Here is a 17,452-nt window from a genome sequence, read left to right on the forward strand (position 1 = left end):
ACACAATAAAATTTACATGATTAGCTACTTCAACAAAAAAAACAAAAAAAACTTATGCTCTTATGAGATGGACTTTTATTTTGTTTTCATCCCTGTCTGCTGTCTTTTATGCAGACAGTCGCTCAGAACAAGCGGTTCTTGCTGCTTTGTATCGTAAAGGATCTTTTTTGACTCGGAGTTCTGAAACTGTTCTTTTTCAAAAGATCAAGAGAAATGAGATGTTCCATTATATGAGCCCTTTAAAGCACTTCTCCTTTGCTCATCAAAAGAGTGTGCCCTTCGCCTGTGTCCTTCAATCCTTTTCCTTGTGTCCAGATGAAAGCTAGATGAAAGAGTTAGCAGCTTTGTGAAATCTCCCTCTTCATCCTCCTTTCCTTCACTGGTCTCCTCATGGCTTAGGAGAGGGCAGTGATTCTGTCACATCTAATTTAATGATAATGATTTTCACACAGGGTGCCCTGAAAACCTCTTTTTATTTAACTTATTGTTAATCATGTCATGGGGTGGTGGTTAAATATACAGTTTTATATCATAGTAAAAAAAAGAAAAAGTAAGTTGAATGAGACAGCCCATGTGTAGACACAGCTGATGACTCGTCTCTGAGTAATGATGTTCTAGTGTGATTTTATAGCTAGCCTTGTCCTCATGAGAGACCTTCTCAATATTTTTTCTCAGATTTTAACATTGTGTTGAAATCCCAAGTACAACATGTTCTAGGAACAACATGTTGATTCAAGGAACTCTCGTTGTTTGTGAATATCCAGACATTATTTCGGGGTGACGGTCAAGCCCGGGAAGCTCATAAGATGCAGTGTATTTGGGTGAAGATGTTCTGAGCCACATTCTGTCTGAAAGGCTGTTGTGTGCGTGTTGAAATGATCCCTGTGTCATATCCTTGTCAGGACGAGAGCGAGATTCATGCAGTGTTAGCAGAGCAAGGTTATATTGCAGTGTGCTTCTATTGAAGTGTGAATGTGTGCTTTGACATGCTTCCAGAGCTGCGTTCGCGACGCCCCGAAGCCACTGTGAGCTTGACCGAAGGCTGATGATTTTCAAGTCTGATGATTGAATCAGCTGATGCATGTTATAATAGGACATTTTTTAGCCAAAACAGGCAGATTGTGTTTTTTTTTTATACAAAGAACATTTTAATGAACATGAAAATTATAATTCATGGCATTTATTCGCCCTTATGTCTGTCGGTCTGGACTGCCTTCTCTGGGACATAAAAGCAGTTATTTATAGCAGAGTGTCCAAGCTGTTAAACAGTGAAAGTGAATGGTGCTCAAGTCAACCAAGATTTTCAAGACAACTTTAATTTTAGTCTGCTCCTCACATAAAACTATTGTCCCTCTTAAAGGAGTAGTTCACTTTTAAAAAAAACTTTTAATTATAATTTACTCACCCCCATGTCATCCAAGATGTCCATGTCATTCTTTCTTCTGTCGAAAAAAAAAATTAAGTTTTTTTGATGAAAACATTCCAGGATTTTTCTCCATATAATGGACTTCAATGGGAACCAAACGGTTCAAGGTCCAAAAGACAGTTTCTGTCTAAAACGCAAACTGTTCAAAGGACTTTAAACGATTCCAGACGATGAATAAGGGTCTTATCAAGCGAAACAATCGCTCATTTAAAAAAATAATAATATTTTTTTTTTATAAGCTCAACTGGTCGCCTTGCTCTGTTCTGTGATGCATGTTCGTGACTCTCCTGTTTGAACTCTTTCATCAAAATGAACGAATCTTTTTTCATGTCATTTGTTTGATTCAATGAAATGAATGAATTGATTCTGGAAAAGATTTGTTCATTTTGATGAACGAGTTCGAACAGGAGAGTCACGAACGCGCATCACAGAACGGAGCAAGGCGACCATTTGAGCTTATAAAACTTAAATTTTGTTATTTAATTATTTTTTTTAAATGAGCAATCGCTTTGCTTGATAAGACCCTTATTCATCGTCTGGAATCGTTTAAAGCCCTTTCAACAGTTTGCACTGAAACTTTCTTTTGGACCTTGAACCGTTTGGTTCCCATTGAAGTCCATTATATGGAGAAAAATCCTGGAATGTTTTCATCAAAAACCTTAATTTATTTTCGAATGAAGAAAGAAAGACATGGATATCTTGGATGACATTGGGGTGAGTAAATTATCAGTTATATAATAAATTATAAGTTTTTTATAACACTTGGAATACTGTATAGTGTAAAAGCCACATTGATTACTTTTTTGCTGTTATTTTTGGAGCTTGACTGCCTCAGTCCCCATCCACTTTTATTGTATGGAAGAGAGAAGCCTAAACATTCAACAGAATTTCTCTTTTTGTTCCACATATAAATGAAATTATATTTCATTTTTAATGTATTTTAAAGTTGTCTACCCAAAGCTGCCGTTATTTGATAAAAAATCAAGGTAAAAGGCATATTGTGAAATATAATTACAATTTAAAATAAGTTCTCTTTTGTAATATATTTTAAAATGTAATTTATTTCTGATATGCAAAGCTGAATTTTCAGCATCATTACTCCAGTCTTCATGATCCTTCAGAGATGATTTGATGCTCCAGAAACATTTATTATTATTATCAATGTTGAAAACTGTTGTCCCCAGCAATAATAATAATAAATGTTTTTTTCAGCATTCTTATGACTGTAAAGTTCAAAAGAACAGCATTTATTTGAAATGGAAATTAATGTGGGTTTGAATATATAATGTGTGTATAGAAACATACGCAAGAATGTATACACATATATATTTAAAACTGTCATTCTCTAGAACTTAAAGGTTAATCTCTTCATTTAAATGTAACATTATGCTTAAATATTGAGTACATTTAATGCACGACTAGATTCTCAGAGCGTTTTGGTTGAGCGCTCGCTTCATTTCTCTTCGTTTGTGCTCTGTGGTGAAAAGTGATTTCATTAAGACTATATCTGATCCTTGCTTAACTGACACTGCTAAAGGAGAGTCAGAGTGCCTAATTAGATTCTCTCTCTCTCACACACACACACACACACACACACACACACACACTGTATAATTAGAGTGGTTGTTGGCCTTGTGCTTCAGTGAACAGAGTGATGTTTGAGTGGGTGGAGGGAAGGACACGTTCCTTTAAACACACACACACACACACACACACACACACAATGCAGTTCTTCAAATACATGGCAATCCACCTTCATTATTTCCATTCTCATGCTCTCCCCTGACTCCATTCTTCCTCCTTCACCTTTATCAACCCTTTTTACTGGTCCTCACTCTGTACACACTGATCTCATGTTTCTTTGTCTGTTGCTGGAATAGAACTGTACTGTGAGATACATGTATGAAGCCAAACACACACTCTTGCACTTGAGCAAACATCCGTCAGGCCTCCTTCTGCTTTTGTTAACACACATGCTAATGCAAAACAGGCCAAGCTGTTCCTGTCACCCCAAATGATGCTGCGAGAACAAGTCCATCGCACCCACACTCACACACACACACTCGCAGGAAAAGAGCAGGTCAGGCAAGGGCCGCGGGTTGAAAATAGAAAGGAACACTGATGGAGAGAGTAAATGGGAGAGAGACTGATGGCTGACCTGATGAAATGGAGACAGTAGAAATGGCATTTTCATGCACTCCATTAAGAATATATAATAAAAATAATAACCATAATGTTATGTTATGTTAATTTGCATACACACTTTATTCAACACTTTTCAACTTTTTTTTTTTTTTGCCTTTTGTGAAATGTTTTCTCTACAATAAATGCCATTTGGTGTTATCTATATATATATATATATATATATATATATATATATATATATATATATATAATGCAATGACATTTAATACATTTTAAGTCTGGCTTAAGGGCCACTGTATTTATTCTGTATTCAATGTATTTATTTTACTAATTAATCTTTTTTTTTAATAATGTAAAATACTTTAAAATATTCTTTTATTATAAATTAAAGTCATATTATTTTAAACCTAACCAAACCTCTTGTGAAATGTTTTGGTTATATATATATATATATATATATATATATATAGTATTTTATTAATTTTCAAATTAAATAAATGTTATTTACATTTTTTTATTGACTTTTAAATAATTATGAAAGTGAGAAAGAGTGGTAGAATGTGAGTTCTCATGAAAATGCCTCTCATGACCTTTCCTCTGCTTCATTTCATTAATTTTTTAAAACTGGTGTAAAGTTGATACTGATTTATGAAGTATTGATTTTGTAGGTATGGTTGTTTAATTGTAAAGCGTGTGATTTGTGTGTTGACAGCCGTGAGCTTCTGCAGGAAGTGTTGGACTCCGACCTCAGTAATGATGCTTTTCCCTTCTCCACACACAAGATAGTGAACGCAGCCGGACACAAGGTAACACTCCTTCCTTCTCCCTGTCCTCCATCTTTGTGCAGCCCAATCTCAGTCACACACACTTGCTCATGCTCTAATTAGTGCTTCTTGCACATTCATTTACTTAATTAGTTCTGGAAAAAATAACGTGTTATAATGTTTTAATGCATCTACCGTACATGCCCCACCCCAGACCTACATAGGTCCTCTTACTGTATATATCACACATCTCACTGCGAGATGTCTCTCCCCTACACTCTAAAAATGCTGGGTTGTTTTACCCAAAAACAACAAATATGGGTTTTGGGTCAAATATGGACAAACTCAATCATTGGGTTAAAAATGTAATTTAAAATGTATTCCAATGGCTGGGTTTGTCCATATTTGACCCAAAATTGGGTTAAAACATCCCAGTATTATTTATTATATATATATAAAAGCTAGGAGATATAATATATATATATATATATATATATATATATATATATATTCGCTAGGAGACATACATAAAAAACATATTTCTTTGGGAGGTAGGTTAAATAATAAAATAACTGTATCTGGTATTTGGATGGCTGACTCGATATGTTCATGTACTCAATATGACTTGAGTGATTCAGTGCCAGTCCAGAGGAATGCCGGAAAATTGTCCACAGGACAAGCAAGGTCCCGACAACTGCATTTAAAAATCCATTTATTTAAAATTATTCAGTTTGATAAATAGACAGCATAGGCCAATTATTAACAGCTCTCCCAAATCATAAGTTTGGTATGCTATTAGATATTGATAATGTAAACAACCTTGTATCGTTTACAGTAGCAGTTAAAATGTTGTCTGCATTGGTTATTGATTAGTTTTGCATGAATTCTGAAAATTTTCAGTTGTTCTCTGGGAAGCACCTGTCCACTATTACTCACTAATTCGTTAATCGTGTTTTTTTTTTTTTTAGTTAGTAGTTTCTACATTGTTAACTTTTTCAGTAGTTCTCTGGGTAGCATTAAAAAATAGTAGTCATTGATTAGTTAATAGTGAACCACCACTTTCATCTGTGTGCTGCTATTACTTACTAGTAGCTTCTTGTTAGTTAATAACTAGATTGTTACTGTTATACTCAGTGTTTCTTGTGTAGGTATTCAATAACGAAGGAACCGTATTCTAAGGTATAACCTACTTCCTTTCTATTGCGGAACATAAAAGACACTTCTCAGATTATCTTCTTTTTTTGGTCCACAGAAGAAAGTAAGTCAAACAGGTTTGAAAGCACATGAGGGAGAGTAAATGATGACAGAATTTCATTTTTGGGTGAACTATCCCTATCCCTTTGGGTGAACTATATTAATGCCATGAGATTAAAGGGTCTTAACCATTTAAGACCCTTTAATCTCATGGCATTAATTATGCAATTGTAATCGCAGTGTAATTGTTTTCTCTTACCTTTTTTTCTTCGTTTTACACGATAATGACTTCGAATAATTTTTTTGAGGGGTAATCGCTCAGCCAAAATGTATGTGTTTAATTTGCAATAATTTAATGAATTATTCAGCACATTATGTAATTAATTCTATTAAATACTTGAATCGCCTGACAGCCCTAATAAAAACTAAAATAACAATGAATCTTATGGACGCATCCTATATGCATGTATACGTGTGCTTGTGTTTGTGCACATCAGATGGTCTACTTCCGCTCTTGTGATTCTCACCTCACCCAATCACACTCTTTCTCCCACTCACCTCATGCATGACAATACAGTCGCCAAATAGTTTATACTTTATAGCATATATAGGTTATAGAATCAAGCACCATTACACAGTTATTTATGCATACATTAGACGTTACATATATTTCCTTTATAACCAAAGGCTCACAGCAGGGCCCCCGACTCAAATAACCTGGGGGCCCCTGGCCAGGTGCTGTCCTCTATCAGTGGCCTGTTGAACAGAACAATACATACAAGAGTTTTTTACAACCATGAATACAAGCTAAGCAAGGAGAGGCTTCAGTGAACATAAAATCTAACAAGAATCATTCGTTCATTTAAAAGATTTGCTCAAAAATATGAGTATGCATTTTATAATCGCAGATAAATATACAATCTTTCATTAAAAAAGTCATTGGTAAATGTAAAATTTGCAAATGAATTGATTGTTTTCTATTATCGAATTGCATCTTGAATAAATATGTTGATAAATGATTTCTTGGGTGATTAGATTTTATTTTATTTTATTTTTTTCTCAATTTCTTAAAAGATAATTAATGAAAGTTCAAAAGAGCAGCATTATTTGAAATATAGAAATCACTTTTGATCAAAGTATTGATTTTAAAATATCTAATTGACCCCAAATGCAGTTTTTGTGTCAGGGCAAATCATACATCAGATATAACTTGTAACAAAGTAAAATTCCAAATACTGATTGTTTCAAACTAAACTCGCACAAAGATTTGATGCCATGAACATTGCATACAGCAAATCCATTGGCTAGTTCTTCCTGAAAGCGCTGCTGGGAAAAATACCAACTGTGTTCCTGCCGAACTGATAAAAGCCTGTGCAGTTTGACATAAATTACATAAAGCCAGCCAATCAGATTGTGACCACCAATTTCTGCCAGCTTTTGGCTGAATATGCATGAGGCGATCTGTGAACAGTCTGCAGATGGGTTATCTAAGGCTAAAACTAGTGTATTGTGGGTAACAGGGTACCAATCTAACAGTGCCTTGAATTGGATGGCAGAAATGCTTCCCTGTATCTCCCTGCAGGTTACAGTTGCGAACAAAGTGCTTGTTTCTGGCTGATAATGGTGTCCTTCACATGATCTCAGGCCTGGCACAATGATCACAGCACACACACACACACACACACTCGGGTGCGTCTGTTACTGCTGCAGGTTCTGGAGACCGGCCAGCCTATTATCTAAGTGACTGTTTAGCGCTGTTGATACTGTATCCTGATCCCTGGTTGGGTGTTAATGTGTGTTCGGTGTTCAGCCCAGTTTAATGAACAGTTGAGCTTTCTGGAGGGTGAAGTCAGTCGAGGCTGGACAGATACGCCAGGAAGAACATGAGATCACCGCATTTGTCACATGGAAATCTTTTAACATGGAATTTCGACACTAGAATTTGCTTTAAATTACACTACCGTTCAAAAATTTGGGGTTTGTAAAATTTGTTTTGAAAGAAATGCTTTTTTTCAGCAATGACACATTGAATTGATCAGTGATTACATTGTTACAAATGATTTTTTAATTTCAAATGCTGTTCTTTTGAATTTTCTATTCATCAAAGAATCCTGACAAAATGTCACCGCAATAATTTCAAGCAGCACAAAATTGTTTTCAACATTGAGAATAATGAGAAATTAAATCATATTAGAAAGATTTCTGAAGGATCATGTGACACAATTCAGCTAAAAATCACAGGAATAAATTAGCGTTTAAAATATATTACGATTGAAAACTTTAAATTGTAATATTTTTACTGCATTGTTATTGTATTTTTGATCAAATAAAAGCAGCCTTGGTAAGCAGAAGAGACTTCTTTCTGAAACATTACAAAATGTTGCCAACCGCAAAATTTGTTCGTATGGAAACAGCTTATTCAGGTATCCAAAATGTAACAATTTTAACATGACATTTTATTATTCGTGAATAATAATATGGTACTATTATACTTCAGATATATTAAGCTTACACTGTTTTCTAGTTTTGTTTCATTTCTAGTCTCATCTGTCTTGGTTTTAACACCCTTTATAAGGATTATTATATTTTTTTTAAATGACCACCTGACACGTACGTTATCCCTCTTATTGCATGACTACTTAGAAAATAAAAAAAGAATGGACGTTAAATATTTGGGTTGAAATCATTTTATCTTTTTTTTTATAGATTTGCTCAAAGCTTCCACTAAGAAAACGAGTCCATTCCTTATACATACAAATTGACTCAATATCCAGAACTTCACATATTATAAAGTTGCATTTTTTTCATCGTGTGTGTGTAGGTGAGGGCCATGCGTCTGTCATTCGTGGGTGAGATGGGCTGGGAGCTTCATATCCCGAAAGAGTCCTGTCTGCCCGTCTACCACTCCATCATGGCCGCCGGTGCCAGATACGGCATCTGTAATGCTGGATACAGGGCCATTGACTCCCTGAGCATTGAGAAAGGTATGCTTTAGTGCCATTACTATCACTATCAATATTCTTTTGACTTTGGCTAGTAAGCAAATGGCTTGCGACCATCCAACACAATCACTTACATTTTCTTCTAATCATCTAGTTCAATGGCAAAAGATGTTTTCACAATCCCTCGTGCATTATGAGATGTGTTTCTCCAGGTGACGTCGTAAAATTTTGCTTTTAGTGTGTCAAGATTGATTTACTCTGGGATCCTGTTGATACAAAATTTTGAGCCACAAAGAGTTTCACTCAACAGATCTCGATTGATTGTTTAGAGTCCTGTAGATGCATTTTTGATTCACACAGCATAAAACATCATTGTATAGCTCTCCAATAGAGCCACATATATAATTCATTCTTAGTGCTGCTTTCAATACTGCTTTAAACTGAACCGCACCAGAAACAGTGAAAGCACACATGCTGCCGGAGGTCAGGTGGAGATAACAGTTCAGATGGACTGTAGGTTGGTAGGTGTCCCTTATGCATTTAGCACTTGCTGGAATTAAAGGGTGAAGTAGACAGCCGGACACAATACAAACTCATTACTGGAGCCGTGCACTTCAGCACTTTCACTGCACTCTTGAGACTCAAGTCAGCTTCACTGTGTGTTCTCTATGTAGTTCATATCTGCTTGACAGTATTCGCACTCTACCTGAGTTCATGACTAAGTATGATGAAGAAATAAGTCCATCTCTGTTTTGGGGAAAGCATCAGCGTGCTAGTAATAATGGATAGGGTTTTTAATGTTTTTGGTTCAATGACGTGATGCCCTTTAGAGCTATTAATTATTAAAAAATATTTTTAAAAAGCAATTCATACAGACAATGGCATGAATGCACTTTTTATGATGAACATGTTTTCAAATTCTGAATTAAAATGAATATATATATATATATATATATATATATATATATATATATATATATATTTCATGGATCTAGGATAATATGCATCCTGATGAAGTTCCCTTGGCTTCTGGAATTAAAATAGCCTCACATTCTCACATACCCTTCACCATACCTAGAGATTGGCATGGGGTACTTTCCATAATATCATCTCTCAATGCAAATAAAACTAGCTATTGGGCTAACTGAAATAAAACCATGTCAATCTCTGGGTATGGTGAAGGGTGTGTGATGATGTGGGGCTATTTAAATTCCACATGCCAAGGGAACTTTACTTTTTTAATTAAGGCATTAAGCTCAATTTCCAATTTCTCTTTAGCTTGGGAGTGTTCACTTATGCTAAGCACTGTGTTGTAATTTTATAAAAATGATAGATCAATTTTATAGAAATCAAAATTATTATTTCATAAAAAGTAATTTAAGGTTTGTTGGAAAATATTGATAAGTTATTGTTTTATAGCCTACATTATCATTCAAAAGTTTGGGGTCGGTAAGAATACATTTTTTTTTTTTTATAGTATTACTGTGCATTATAATGATTTCAAATGTGTATTCATTACTCCAGTCTGCGGTGTCACATGATCCTTCAGAAATCATTCTAATATGATTTGATGCTCAAGAAACATTTATTTTTATTATCAATGTTGGAAATCAATTAAATGTCATCTATGTTTTTCTTTTTTGTGTAAACTGTGATGCATTATCGGATTCAAGCATTTATTTGAAGTAGAAATCTTTTTTGTCACCTTGATCCATTTAAAGTGTCTTTGCTGAATAAAAGTCAACAACAACAAAAATAGTACTGACCCCAAACCTTTGAGCAGTAGTGTACATGAGGGAAGTCATTCTGTTAGAATTAATAAATCAAACTTTTTTGTTCATTTTTATAATATGATATATAAAACCAACATTAATACAAAGATTCCATTTTCAATCGCTTTATTATTATTGAAGTGATTTTGAATGAACTGTCTGTCTCTATCAGGTTACAGGCATTGGCATGCAGATCTGCGTCCTGATGACACTCCACTGGAGGCGGGACTTGCATTCACCTGTAAGATGAAGACCTCCATTCCATTCCTGGGTCGGAAGGCATTGGAGGCCCAAAAGGCTGAGGGTTTGCGCAGACGAATCGTCTGTTTCACAGTTGATGAGTGAGTGTTGAATATGTTGAGTATAATAACAGGACTGTTAAGGTGCATTACGCGATTTCTGAGAAATGCTCTAGAAAATGGATCGGACCAACCAGCACAACACACTAGAAGCCAATCAGCACTGTGTCCAATAATGATGGGGGAGGGGAAGAGAGCCAATCAGCAGGAGGGGGCGTGTCCAATCATGATGGGGGTGGTGGAAGAGAGAGCCAATCATCAGTAGGGGGCGCGTCTTATCGTGATGGGGCAGGGGAAGAGAGCTAATCAGCTGTGGGGGGGTGTGTCCAATTATTAATGGGGAGGGGGAAGAGAGAGAGCTAATCATCAGTAGGGGGCGTGTCTTATCGTGACAGGGAGGGGAAGAGAGCCAATCAGCAGTAGGGGGTGTGTCCAATCATGATGGGGGTGGTGGAAGAGAGCCAATCAGCTGTGGGGGGGGTGTGTCCAATTATTAATGGGGAGGGGGAAGAGAGAGAGCTAATCATCAGTAGGGGGCGTGTCTTGTTGTGATCAGGGAGGGGAAGAGAGCCAATCTGTCCAATCCTGATGGGAAGGGGGAAGATAGAGCTAATCAGAAGTAGGGGGCATGTCCAATCATGATAGGGGAGGGGGAAGATGGAGCCAATCATAAGTAGGGAGCATGTCTTATTGTGATGGGGAGGGGAAGAGAGCCAATCAGCAGTAGGTGGCGTGTCTTATCGTGATGGGGAGGGGAAGAGAGCCAATCCACAGTAGGGGGCGAGTCCAATCATGATGGTGGGGGTGGGGGGGGGAGTCCATTCATGATGGGGAGGGGGAAGATAGAGCCAATCATCAGTAGGGGGCGTGTCTTATCGTGATGGGGGAGGGGAAAGAGCCAATCAGCTGTGGGGGGCATGTCCAATCATGATGGGGGAGGGGAAGAGAGCCAATCATCAGTGAGGGGCATGTCCATTCATGATGGGGAGGGGGAAGATTGAGCCAATCATCAGTAGGGGACGTGTGTTATGGTGACGGGGGAAGGGAAGAGGAAGAGGGCGATTTGAAGAAAGAGAAAATGGCTGAGAAAAAAAGTTCAGGACCCGCATTAATATTAGAAAAGCTTTCCAGCGCTGGAGAGACTGAAGTGGGAAGGCCTGAAAAGAGAAAGCAAGGTTGTGTTGTTTCTGCTTCACATGGGAGTAACATTGGTTTTTGCTTTTTCACAGAACCAAGATACTGGTATGCTGTTGTTGTAATGTTAGCTAAAGTAACATGAGTGTCATTGTCATTGAGTGTCATTTTCACAAAGCATTATTTTGGTTAGTTTCAAAGAGTGTTTCTCAGAAATCACTTACTGCACCTTTAATGGACACTTGACTTTGATCATTTGTGTGGTTATTGCTCTGCTTTACTTGAAAATATCACGACAACAGTGAAAATGACGCATCGACTGAGCGGATGCAGACTCCTGAATGTGATCTTGTAGGGTTAAAATTCAAAGCATAGCAGCAGGCTATTATGTTGGCTGTCAGTGTTTTCATAGCCTCAGGTATCTGGCAAGTTTTCTGACATTTATTTACAGTCTGGCTTAAAAGTGAATAATTGCTGTAATGCCAAACTAATGCTATAATATGTCACCTCATATTTGCCTGATAAGGTTTTTCAAGGAGATTTTGCCCACCACTTTTCATGATGGTCTGTTTAGAGCTTTACTAAATATTTCAGCAGTCTAATGTTTTACGTATTGCTCAAACAACTTCATCCAACACAGTTTGTAGAAATTGAATGTAGAATTTTATGATCATCATAAAACATTTTAGAAGTTAAAATCAAACAGCCAGATCTACAAATCAGCCCTGTAGTTTTTTTCATGTTATTTAGGGATCCTCATTTGATCAGCTCTAATGTGTTGTTTGTCTTTCCTGCAGGAAAGTGCCAATGTTTGGTCTGGAAGCTATTTTCCGCAACGGCGTTCCTGTGGGCCACCTGCGGCGCTCCGAATTTGGGTTTGCCATTGACAAGACTATTGGCTATGGTTATATTCGCAACCCAGACGGTGGTGTGGTAAGTACTGTGCGATACCTGTCTCTTTCTAAATCTAGTGAGCTGTTTATCTATTTATCTATAAATAGATGTTTATCTGTTTAGCATTTTATGGCTGCATAGGAACTCTTCCAAAATGAGAATGTTTCTAAAAGTCAGACGCAACATCATCTGTTGTGAAATCTTTCATCCCAAATGAAAAATTCTCGCCCTTGTGAAAGTCATGCAAGCATAAGTATGTCTGTGCTTCTCAACTGTATGTGACTCGTGAGCTTCACAACATACTTGCGTCACAACATTCTTCACACGAACGCTCGTAGGAAAGTAGACCGGAAGCATAGATTTGTTTTCTAAAAATCTTTATATGTATTTATCTGAAGAAAGTTATATATATCAGGGATTTCTTGAGGGCATTTCACTTTGGCAAGCTGTTTCGAAATGAACTCCAAACAAACTCCGTTTTGGCCTGATTTAGTTTGAAATGACGCCACACCAGTTTGTTCTTCGATTCCGCTTGAAGTATATCAGGGCTGTAACTCTACTGAAATCAAGTGTAAATTCTTTGCACACTCCGAAATTGTCGTCAGAAATTTACGCTTGTTAAAAAATAAATACGACCTCACGTTTTCAATCACGTTTGAACACTGCCTCCGAAAACTTTCGTCCGTCTTAAAAAAAATTCGGATCCCGTCTGCATTTTTCGCATGTATGAAGAATACGAAAAAATGCATACGAAAATTTCGGACTCAGTGTGCAAGAGACTTAAGTCTTGTTTTTTGAAAAATGTATCAATTAAGTGAGTTTATGCTAATAGGGTATGACAAATAAATATAATTCAAAGGGAAAAATAGATTCTTTTTCTGCAGATATTTTTTCTTGTATTAAAGGTTGTGATCACATTCATCGAATCTTTCCTAACAATCCGCTAGCTGCCCACCCCATAAGCAGGCTGAAATTTTAATTCGTTTTTCAGAAGACTTGACATCTCAATGTCAAAGTCAAGGTATATTTATTCTTATAATCTTATATAATTTTGCTTCTCAAGTAAATGTATCCTGATTTAAGATTGTTTAAATATTTGTCCTGTCAAAACAAGACAAAATACTGAGAAAGAACATTTTTCTTTTTTGCAGCTACAGTAGTGCTAGAAAATGTGGGTTTAACGACTCTTTTACTCACACAGTCAGATCAGACATCAAAATATGAGAATGGGTCATTATCAACATGATATTTTAAGTATAACTGAACTTGAGCTTGGGCAAGTACTTTTAAGAGATAAATATTAAGACACTCCACTGATTCGGGTCTTTTGGCGCATAAGCACTCATTTGTCCTTTTCTGCTTTTATGATTCAGGGTGAGTCATGCGAGTTACTTCTCATATAGGGTCATTTAAAGAGCGAGGATTAGATGAAGGGTTCTGTGTGTGTGTGTGTGTGTGTGTGTGTGTGTGTGTGTGTCGTGCTCTCTGCTGAGCTCATACTGCCATTATTGTCAAGTGCTCATTTGCATTAATCCAGTATCAAACAATGGGCAACGTTGGGTGCTATGACCTAAACATCGTTTGATCACTGCAAATAACACATTATTAAACAACCTTTACCATAAGTAACAATGAAAAGAAATAAAATGTTATAAATAATGTGATATTAATTTATTAAATAATGAAGAAAGGCAGGTTTCAACATTTTTTTTTACATTTAAACTATAAAATTAAAAAAATAAATAATACATTTATTAAACTTAGAAAATCAACAACAGTTTTATGAATGAACTCTCAAGGTTTTTCAACCATGAATATGTATCATTTTATGTAATACTAATTAAATTAACTACAGCACCATTAATTAAACATTTTAGGTTGAAAATACTAAAAATATAAAGGTTGGTGAGAGCTTGACATTAATGAGTGTCTGTCTGTGTGTGATGGTTTAGAGGGAAGGAAGACTGTGTGTGCGTGCGCGTGTTGTGTGTATGTGTGTGTCTGTGTTGAAATGCTTAGACACACTCTGAAGTCCGTGCTCTACAAGTATGACTCGATACAGGGGGATGTGTAGTTAATGCTAACTGACAGACAGCGAGATGAGGAGGGACAGATGGGGAGGTAGAACTGAGACATCTCCATTCCACAGCGAGGAAGACGATAGCAGACACATCACTGGGCATAATGTCACAAAAGTATTATTCATGGAAGAGAGACGTTGACTTCATCCATAAGACTTTGTTGTTACTAGTTTTACGTTTCCATGTGACTTCCTTTCTACCGTGAAACACAAAAAGAAAGAAATTTAGAAAAATCTCCTTGTCGTTCCATTACTATTCCATGTAGTGACTGGAAGTGAAGAGTTTTCAAGCTTCAAAAGCCACTGTGAGAGTCCATACTGGTCAGTGTGCAGTATTAAGAGTTTTATATTTTTATCTTTCAGTTATCACTTTTCCTTTCTTGAATTCTCTTAAAGCTACACTGTGTAACTCTTTTAGTTTATTCTTAGCTAAAAACACTTCTTTCAAAGATATATGTGCTCATTAATGTATATTTACTTCGTTCAAGTAATAAAGTATTCTCGTGAGTGTATAATATGCCATTGAAAATACATACGGGTAAGGGGGTTGCCATGTTGCCCCTCCATCTTGAAAGTACATTAGCCAAAGAGGGACATACCCGGTAATTCAAGCTTCGCCTTTCGCGTTTACGTTTGAGTTAACACTCATGGACGAGGTCGAACTGGAAGCCATGTTAATCTTGGACTACATTGGCCACCGTAGGATTTAAAACGAAATCGGAATTGAGAGGAACAAACTAATATTCACTGGATGGTCATATACCTTTTTACAGCTAGAAGGGGGTAAAAATCACACAGTGTGGCTTTAAAGTTACCAATGTCAATATTTTAAGTGAAGTGACATCTTAGACTTTGGTTTAAATATCTTAAACCTTTGTCACACAAAGCGATCGTGACCAGGGCTTCAATCGTCTCTTTTTGTGTTTCTCTGAAGAAACTAAAACTTTAATAGAGGGTTAGAAGGGCATATTAATATTTTGTACTACCGTACCTTTAAATACACATAGGCAGGAGTATGTGGAGCTCAAGACACCGCTCTCTGTATTAATAACATGAGCAAACAGTGTTTTCATCTGTACAAGGAGCACAGCATTTGCACTTTAGTTACTGTAGCCACCGCGTACTGTCTCATTCTCAGTGCCAATCAGTGGACATCTACCAATGTGTCCATTAATGCTGCAATGTGCCCACTTAAAGAGGTCAGGCTAGTTTTCCAGCGAATGCGTCTTGATCTCGACTCCACATGGAAATCCCTGCAGCTTCTTCAGATTTAATTAAAAAGAGATGCAACCCCTGACAGAGAGCGAGCAGGAGGGGAGAGATAGAAAGAGAGGGAGGTGAGGAGAGCAGACCTCATTTGCATTGCATGATTTGACATTGATATGAATGAAAAAATAAAAGCCTTTTAGTTTTAATCACATATCCATTTTACTGAAATGTGTCTGTGTTCAATGGCCCGCAGGTGAGCCCTGATTTCGTCCGCAGTGGTGACTTCACGCTGGAGAGGATGGGCGTCACATACAGAGCTACAGCTCACTTGAAATCACCATTTGACCCCGAAAACAAGCGCATTAAGGGCATCTACGGCTCTCCACAAGCACACAAGGCCAGAGCGTAATCGATCCAGACCTTTATCCAACACATCAGCATCAGCATTCCTGGACAAAAAAAAATGACTGTTTCTTCTGGATTTATACTTACTGTCTTAAAGGGATGATCCACCATTACGGATCATAGAAGGACAAAGTACTAATGTGAATTTTCAAAAATAAAATAAACTGGTTATTCACTGTAATCGTGTTCAGCATCTTCCTGTGCCTTAAAGTTCATCGTTTCCAAAAAGAAATCATTCAGAAAATAATATTTTAGTGAGTACACCATCATGAGCCTGACTCACTTATTTGTGCTGGTTTGAATATTTGTGACTTTTTTTCATTGAATAGCTGTGCATGTCAAATTTAACAATAGGGATAATGTTTGCCAAATGGAATTAAATAAAGATATTGTCTTGATTTGAAGGTCTGTTTTGTGTACATGTTACAAATCATCTTTTACGCTGTATTTTCCTGACAGAACGAAAGAAACCGAACGTGATTTCTGCATGTTGGGCAATTAATTAAATTCATATTTTAAAGTATTTACCTATTTTCCACATAGTAATAATTAATAATAGTAAAAACTCTTTCTTATGTCTGATTTTGAAGCCGACTGCTGTTTAACTTTTTTTGTTGTTTAAATGGAAAGTGAAAATTTGATACATTTGACAGAATTAAACCAAATTTTGTCATATTTTGAAATCTTATAGGAAGACATACACTACCGTTCAAAACTTTTAGTTTTGTATCAGTGGCTGATACATTCAGTAAGCTGATACATTAAACTGATCAAAAAGTGACAGTAAAGCCATTTATAATAATTTTTAAACTTTATAGTCCCCAAAAAAAGCTTATTGTTTTCCACAAAAATATGAAGCAGCACAAATGTTTTCAACATTGATAATAATGCTATCAAGTCATCATTTTAGGATCATGTGACCCTGAAGACTGGAGTAATGATGCTGAAAATAATTTTAAATTTTAAAAAACCTCTTGACCCCAAACTTGAACGGCAGTGTAGATCTTCACTGTAAAAAAAAAATATATATTTTCAAGATTCGTTATTACAACATTTTTTCTTTTGTCGAATCAACTTAAATAATTTATTTAGTTCAGATAACTTATTATTTTGAGTTTCTGATGATTAAATCAGTCTCCTTCATTGTATTAACTCACTTTTTCCAATTTTAACGCAACCAGGTTACTT

The 17,452-nt window shown here is 36.4% G+C and overlaps 1 protein-coding gene across 2 annotated transcripts in view; it reads left to right on the plus strand.

Moving 5' to 3' along the window:
• The window catches only part of sardh (sarcosine dehydrogenase), a 55,999-nt gene extending 39,337 nt beyond the window's left edge, over positions 1 to 16,662 (plus strand). For both annotated transcript variants that reach the window (XM_039677218.2, XM_039677219.2), the window contains exons 17-21: positions 4,284 to 4,377; positions 8,351 to 8,513; positions 10,416 to 10,584; positions 12,474 to 12,609; positions 16,113 to 16,662. In XM_039677218.2, the coding sequence (XP_039533152.1) occupies positions 4,284 to 4,377; positions 8,351 to 8,513; positions 10,416 to 10,584; positions 12,474 to 12,609; positions 16,113 to 16,268 (718 nt within the window). In that variant the 3' untranslated portion in view covers positions 16,269 to 16,662. The remainder of the gene's footprint in view (positions 1 to 4,283; positions 4,378 to 8,350; positions 8,514 to 10,415; positions 10,585 to 12,473; positions 12,610 to 16,112) is intronic.
• Positions 16,663 to 17,452: the final 790 nt, after the last annotated feature.

This window comes from Pimephales promelas, chromosome 23 (assembly GCF_988280905.1).
Source record: "Pimephales promelas chromosome 23, fPimPro1.hap1.1, whole genome shotgun sequence".
Taxonomy (NCBI): Eukaryota; Metazoa; Chordata; class Actinopteri; order Cypriniformes; family Leuciscidae; genus Pimephales; species Pimephales promelas.